At 38.1% G+C, this 8,296-nt stretch overlaps 1 protein-coding gene across 1 annotated transcript in view; it reads right to left on the reverse strand.

Annotated features, from left to right (window-relative positions):
- Positions 1-6,376, reverse strand: part of ADAMTS6 (ADAM metallopeptidase with thrombospondin type 1 motif 6) — a 331,893-nt gene extending 325,517 nt beyond the window's left edge. Inside the window, exons 1-2 of the mRNA XM_069096412.1 lie at positions 5,999-6,376; positions 2,420-2,784 (exon numbers count right to left, since the gene is read on the reverse strand). Coding sequence (XP_068952513.1) covers positions 2,420-2,784; positions 5,999-6,095 — 462 coding nt within the window. The 5' untranslated portion in view covers positions 6,096-6,376. The remainder of the gene's footprint in view (positions 1-2,419; positions 2,785-5,998) is intronic.
- Between the last annotated feature and the right edge of the window lie 1,920 nt (positions 6,377-8,296).

The following is an 8,296-nucleotide window of genomic DNA, read 5'->3' on the forward strand; positions in this document are numbered from 1 at the left end:
ATAGATAGATAGATAGATAGATAGATAGATAGATAGATAGATAGATAAAGCATTCATTCAATGTTACCAGGTGCTGTGTTAAACACTTGGAATACAATTACAATCAAACATAAGTCTCTGCCTTCAGGAAGCGTACATGCTAACAGGGGAAAGACAACAAGGGGAGCTGAAGAGGGGATCCTAGCATTGGCACCATGGTTTGGAAAGGACTTCAGTTTCCCAAATCCTTCTCTTTTTATGTAACTTCTTATCCATGATGAGATGAGAATAACTATATAGTTAGGGGAATTAGGGAAATCAGTGACTTCTGAAAATATATGTTAGACATGGGAAGTGTCTGTCATTCCCTACTTGTAGGAAACAGAAAGGGATTTGTGGATATGGGCAAGTGTGTGATCTTGGGCAATTGATTTCCCTTCTCTGGGCTTTGGTTGCCCTATTTAAGTTCAATCTCTAATGTCCCTTTCAATTCAATTCAAACTATGAGCATCTCATGATTCATTAAGTACCTACTATGCATGCAACAGAAAACATGGTACAATTGATAGAGTCAGAAAACCTAGGTTCATGGCCTACTTCTGACACACACTGGCTGTGTCTCCATGAACAAGGTATTTAACTTCTCAATGCCCTCAGGCAGCTCTCTAGGACTTCAAATTCCCGATGAGTTGTCAGTCTGCATGGATAGCTGGAGTTTCCATATCAAGAGTACCCCACACTGGTCAAATCACAACTTTGAGCCTTAAACAACGCCCCTCCCTCCCATAATGTGCCAGGCTCTGTGCTAGGTGATGGAGGTGCAAATACAAAAACAGTTCCTACCTTCAAGGAGTTTACAACTTACTGGGGAGAATACCCTAATATTTCAACCCCTAACAATCTATGACTATGATTGACTCAACAGCCACTAACATATACTAGACTGCAAGCTTTATGAGATCAAATGCTGTATATTGCCTAAACTTTATTATCTCTATTGAATGTGCTTAACTTAATTAAGTTGAATTAACTTGAATTAGGAACCACACACACACACACACACACACACACACACATTTTACTGCTGGGGTTGTAATAGACTCAGGTGGCCAGTATTTTTGCTATATACTTAAATCTGCCTGATAAATATAATTAAGATTATTTACCTTTAATTTTTAGATGAAAATCTTATGTCAGAAGTGACATTATTATTCTGGTATTTGCATATTTATATTTTTTGAGGACTAAAAATCTAACCCCTTCTTAAGTTAGAATTCAAGCAGTCTTGAGCCTTATGTATTTCCAACCCCTAGAATCCACTAAGAGGGAAGGGAAAGAGAAAAGAGGGGAACAAGCATTTATTAAATGCCTACTGTATGCTAGGAGCTTTACAAACATCTCATTTGATCCAATTTTAAAAAGTCATGTAGTCCGGTGAATTTGGAGGAAGGAGCCCTAGACTGGAATCCCAGTTCTATTATGCATTACCATAGTGTCCTTTAGCAAGTCATGGAAATGTTCTAGGTCTCAGTTTCCTTATCTATAAAAAGAGGGGAGAAGAATAGATGACCTCTAAAGTCTAAGCTCTCTCACAGAAAATCTGACCAAAGGAAAAAGATCTTCCTCACTTGAGTCAATTTTCTTTATATTTGAAGAGTGTCTTTCTGACAAAACAAAAATAAAGGGAGCCCAAGATATTTGACACCCTGAAATCCAGACGAGAAACCAGACTGAACAGATTGTTTGTTTCATTCTGTACAACCCAAAGATTTAAAAGCTTTTCCTTGTAGGAAAAGAAATCCTTTTCAAAAATATTCCCAGTAACAATAAAAGTCGAAATGGCAACTTTTTAGACTGTCCTCTAACTTTAGACTACCTTTAAACTAGCTATCCAATTGTTTTCATTCAGCCAGTTCAGCTATAATGTGTTTTGAAAACATAGATTTGTTCCAAACTATCACAAATTTGTAGTTTGCTTCTGATTGATTTCTTCCTTGAGAAAAAAGTGATGAAACAGAAGAGGCAGAAACCAGAACCACCTCATAATAATGCACTCATGTGGTACAACCCTTCCAACACTCTTTTCTACAAACTTCAGATCTTTGTAAAGGTAAGGTACCATATTTGTTGTATATCTTCTGGTACAGTGGTAGCTGGGGATTGAGAAGGTGATCCACACCACCACAAACTGCCTTTGACCAAGCAGCAGTCCAAGGACCCATTGTGTCCCTGACCCCATCGTCCCCATAAACTCTCTGGGTTGTATTGCCCAATTTTACATGACTGCACAGCACCATGCTTTTTGGACATGCATATGTCCCATTATAGCAGAATGGACAGCATTTTTTAAGGCCCTATGGTGAGGAAAAAAATGTGTACTCTTTCTTGGGTAAATGTGTTCTTCCTTCTAGCAGAAATCAAACATGTCACACACACTTACCAACCCGATGCAGTTGCTCATAGCCACTTTAGTTGTGCTGTGTTGATCTTGTAAGTATCCTGTGTAATGACAGTTGTCTAAAAAACCATGCTTCCACTGGGGCCCATCTTTCCCCCAGTATTCCACGGTAAAATGTTTGGACACTAAATCTGTGTTGAGAGTCAAGTTTAAATGAAAGTGCTTGCCATAAGCTGAGAGTTTAAAAAATAACTTAGATCCTGCCTGCTGTGGGTCAATAGGGTCCGTACTCCGCCTTCTCCTTGAGTGTTTGTCATTTTTCACAGTAAAGCTGAGGAAAGCTCCATTTTGATCAACCCGGATTGGGATGGTGAGCTGGTAGTGTTCAAGGTACGACAGGAATTCCTCTTTGTAATCACAGGGTAGAACAGTCCAGGAGATAGGCATGAAAGAGAAGAAAATGGAACAGAACCAAGCAGTAGTACAAACAATGCCACACTGTCAAACCCACTCTCCAGTATAAGGGAGTGAGGTACTGGTAAACAATTCACTCAGAAAAAAAATAAAACAAAGAGGGGAAATGGACAAAAGTTGAACAAGACCAAGACCCTAATCATCGAATTTATCAAAATGATACATATTTGAGGTGGGATGGGTTCAGGGGCATATTAAAAATTGATGTTTTGAAAACATAGATTTAATAACGAGCTGGGGGGGGGGGTTAAGCAAGACATATTTTTGAAGTTTAATCTGAATTCCTGACATTTTCTCCATCATTTTCTTAAATCTAGACAATCAACAAAATAATAAGTCAAACGCTGATTTGAAGCATTTGCTGATTCCTGAGGTGTAAGTGCTCCCATTGAAAATTTAATGATAGACTCTCAGGAGCCATATCCAACATGCCGCTGGGTGGGTTTCCCCCACCCCAATTTTTACCTATCTGTATGAAGTGAATTTGGGAAACCTAGTTGTACCATGTGCATGAAAATGAAAATTACCATCAAAATGAAGGTCAAAATTAAAGTGAACCCATGGGCAAACAAAGGCAAAATTGGTTGGTGTAGGAGTTACCCAACAGGGTTTTGAGCAGTGCCCTGCAGAGTTAGCCAGAAAGTCTTCAGACTTACCAAAATGCAACTAGTTCACAGTATCTATACCTTCCTTACACACATTTACCAAATGGTAGTTCTTTACTCTCCTTACCTTTCCCTGTGATGCCCCCCATTTGCATTCCTAAGGGAATGCAAACACCTGACCACAAAATAAGGCAATACTTGTAGGGGAATACAAGTATAAATTCCCATGAAACCATAACCAAAAGAAAGATACAGGAAAGGACTGAGATGATATAATTTCCTCTAGACCACACTATGTGCTAAAAGCCACAGTTCTAAGGGAAAGAGTGGCATAGTGGGCAGAGTATTGGACTTGAAGTCAAGAAACCTGGGTTGAAATCTCTTCTCAAATCCTTCCTGCCTGTACAATATAAAAGTACTCTCAGAGCCTCTTTTTTCTCCTCTGTAAAATGGAGTTAATGATACTTGCACTACTTACCTCACCGGGTCATTGTGAGGCAAGCATTCTGTCCATTTTAAAATTTCACATTCACATGAGCTATTCTTATCATTACCTACTTTCTGACACCCTCATTTGGTACATACAAGCCTCAGCTTTGGCTTTGCTCTACAGAACCCTTTAGATTACTATCCCCAAATGACTTTCTTATCGAGCCCTCATGAGAACTAGGGTCAGAAAATTATGTGTTTTTTATAACTACCAGCAACAGACTAGCTCATGTAGCAAGGTGGCATTTTGCTCACTGTTTAGCAGTATCCAGCAAGCATAGGTCAGGGAGTTTACCCTATTTAAATTGATAGAGATGGAGACTTGGACAGCAGATACCAGGCATAGAATTAACAGCAAGCATTAACTCTACAGCCTGGTATTGCTCACTTTACCCTTCACCTCTGTTGAAGGGGCCCTTCCATAATAAGAAAGCCCGTTTTATGAATTACAGGGAGCCAAGTACTCTAAAAAGGAAGAAGAGACTTATTGGCAATGACTTTTGCTCAGCTGTCTAATTCTAATCCCTAGATTTAAATTCCTGAAGATTAGTAACAGAATCGTTTTCAGCAGAGTCCAGACCAAGAATCAAGATGTCCTTTCTTGTCCTTGTCTCTTGACTGCTCTCTGGACAGTATAAATTCATCATCCTGCCTCTCAAAAGACCATGACCACAAGCCTGGAAGACTGGTCAGTCCTCTTCTAACAATGAAATGCTGAACACTAGTGAGCTTTGTAAGTGTAATATTCTCCCTGTCCATCCCTATTCTACAAATCCTGCCCTCAAATATGGTAAATTGTATGACCCATGCCTATGATTATTGCCATATACAGGATGCTCCAGAGGTCTTAATGCAGTTTTAAGTTTCATTAGCTTAAAAGCGCACTAAGACTTTGGGGATTCTCTCTCTCTCTCTCTCACACACACACACACACACACACACACACACACACACACACACACTCTGTATGTATGTACATATATAACACACATACATATATGTAACACATATACAGAAGATGGAAATTCTATTTCTAAAGTTTATCTGCTTCTTTGCCCTCCTTGCTATATTGAGTGCACTTATTTTGAAGAGAACACATTGCCAGAGTTTGACAAGAAGCAGAAATCAATATATATGTGTTTGTGTGTGATTCTAGGGAGATTTTAACCAGGAAGCCTACCTTGGGAGCAGTATGAAAGCCCGGTGTCACTATGAAATTTCAATGAAACCATGATGAAGCTCAAAATCCAGGCCAATGTCTTCCACAAAATTTCCATAATTTAGAAAAACCTAAGTACATTGGTGGAGGGCTTTCTACTTGCTGGAGAACTGACACCACTCCTGAATTGCAGCATAACAGTTTTGTATACACATATATGTGCCCGTGTATACATATATGCAAATGTACATATGCATATACTAATATATAACATATATATGTTTCATTACATGTACACACATGTTGATTCCTATTTTTTGTCAAACCGTGTGATGTGTCCTCTCCAAAAGAAGGGCACTCAGTTTGGCAGAGAAGACTAAGAAGAAGTTAAGTTCCAGAAGTGGAATTCCTACCTTCTGTAAACATAATGAAGTCCTACAATTAATCTTTAGTGAATGCTGTAGACTATGGCTTATTATTCTTAATGCTCCCTACATTAGAAGTCTCCTAGGACTTAGAAAGATCACTTGTTCAATACTCCCTAATTTGTGTTGTGACACTGGATAGGAATTCTGTCATATGGGTAATTTATAAATTTTTTTTTAACAGCAAAGCCCACTCGTGGACTAAAAAAAATGTTCAACTTATAATAAAAGGGAAGGAAAGATTGTCACAAAGATTTACTCATAATCATATTTCTTACCAAAAAGACAATTTTCTTAAAAAGGAACTTATACAGGCTGGGCCCAGGCCTGTTACCCTAACTTAACATCAGTTATAAGAGGTCTTGGCTTCGGTGGCAACATTCCACCCAAACACTCTTCATCTGCTAGAATCACCCCTATTCCAACACTGCGTCAGCTTTCTCACCATTTGAAAAAGGAGGAACCCTACCTTGGGAGCGGTATGAAAGCCTGGTGTCACTGTGAAATTCCGATGAAGCCATGACGAGGCTCAAAATCCAGGTCAACGTCTTCCACAAAATTTCCATAATTTAGAAAAAACTGGATGTGTTGTTGGAGGGCTACCTACTTTCTAGAGAATTAACACCACTCCAGAATCGCAGCATAACAGTTTTGTTTGCTATTTATTGAAAATGCAGTTATTAGATATTCCACTTTTTAGCAGGTGCCCGCTTCCAACATCCTGCACTTTCTCCTCTCTCTGGATTCATTTTTTTTTTTCAATCCAAAATGAAAAGGAAAGATAATGTTGTAAAAATTTTCTTCAGTTAGGTATTAGGCTGGATAGTTGCAGAAGTAGGGCCATTTTTGTACCTAGAATACCCCAAAAAAAAAAGTCAAAATACAATCATCTGTATGGGCAGATCCACTGTATATTAAAGAATGCTTGCCAAAGTACATAAATTACAAAATAACTTGGAGGAATTCATTCAATTAGACCATTGTTGTTCTTTATAGTCTAAATAAACATCCACAAGACTAAACATGGAGCTAGAGACCTAAATGGTATTTTTATCTGAACAATGCCAGACCTAGCTAATAGCCAAAGAAGGGACCAAAAGAGGCAGCATGATACATACAGATACATAGATATCTACATACATATTCGTATGTTTGTACATGTCTAAATCTCTGGGATGGGGCAGAATAATACTCACCCGCTCTCATCTTTTATAAAATCAAATGTAAAAAATTGCATGCATTTTCTAAGTCAGTTAAGTATTAAGGATAAATGGGAGGCAGTTGCACTCCATAACTCATATTTTCAGATGAATTCATACTCAGAGACTGTATGTATTCATTGTTGCACTCAGTGATTGCTATCATTTCCCTGACAATGCACATCTGTAAATATAGAGTGACATATAACAGCCACCTCTGTATACCCAAACAGTAGCCCAAACTAAGCCACTGAAAAGTTAAAAAACAGTTTAATCTCTCACTTATTCAAGTTCATGAATGCAGCAACCTCAGCTATCCAGAGTACAGTCAAACAAGCAAAAAAGAAAGTTTCTGAATAGTCAAATGGCCATAAAAATCCATACTAATGCTCCTAAGAAGATAATTCTCTTTTGGCATATTTACTCTTACTTTATTGATGATTCTAAAACAAACTTTGTAAACTGGTTTCCTAGACTATATATGAGAAGTTGTTAAACTCAAATGACTTTTTGGGCTGCTAGAGAGAGAGACACACATTCAGGGACAGCCAACTGAATGATAAGAAAAGAGAGAAGATAAGAATGATAAGAAACAGAGAAGAGGAGAAGGAGAAGGAGGAGGAGGAGGAGGAGGAGGAGGAAGAGGAGAAAGGAAAAGGAAGAGGAGGAAGGGGAGGGGAAGAAAGGGGAAGAGGTGAAGGAGGATAGAGGAGGGGGAGGGGAAGAAGAGGAGAGGAGGAAGAAGAGGAGGAGAAGTCAAAAAAACAATCTGGAATCATTTACTGCAAAATCAAATTGCCTTACACATCTAAATAGCACTGGAAGGTATCTGGTATCACTATATTACATTATATTAAATTATCATAGGGTTATATAAGTCATAGGGTAGCTAGATGACTCAGTGGGTAGAGTTTCAGGCCTGAAGTCAGGAAGAATCTTCTTCCTGAGTTCAAATCCAGCCTCAGACACTTACTAGCTGTGTGACCCTAAACAAGTCACTTAACCCTGTTTATCTGAGTTTCCTCATCTCTACTGAAGCTGGAGAAGGACATGGCCAACTATTCTTTGTCAAGAAAACCCCAAAAGGGGTCAAGAAGAGTTGAACATGACTGAAAAACGACTAAACAGCATATAAATCATTTTTATGATGATGAAGTTTGAAGAAAAAGTTAGATTATGTTTGGATTACTCTGTTTAAGAAAGCAGGACAAATCATTCTAGAAAGATTTCGATTCAGAATGATTAGAATAAAAAACTCTCTGGAATATAAAGAAGTAGGCTTCCTTTATTTTGCTGGACACATATTTAGAATACCTCACTCTTTGTGTTTCAGAATAAATAAACAAGATGATATTATACATAAAAACAATGATGGCTATCAGAAATTTCTCATCACTAAATTTTTTTAATGAATTCATTCAATGAATAATAATTATGATGGTGATAGCTAACATTGGCACTTTAAGATTTGCAAAGCATTTTACAAATACTATCTCATTTGACCTCACAAAAACCCTGGGAGGTAAGTGTTGTTATTAGCCCCATTTTAGAGATGAGGAAACTGAGGC

This window comes from Petaurus breviceps, unplaced genomic scaffold (assembly GCF_028583685.1).
Source record: "Petaurus breviceps papuanus isolate PSGF00001 unplaced genomic scaffold, PetGlider_PUasm1.0 229, whole genome shotgun sequence".
In the NCBI taxonomy this organism is placed as follows: Eukaryota; Metazoa; Chordata; class Mammalia; order Diprotodontia; family Petauridae; genus Petaurus; species Petaurus breviceps.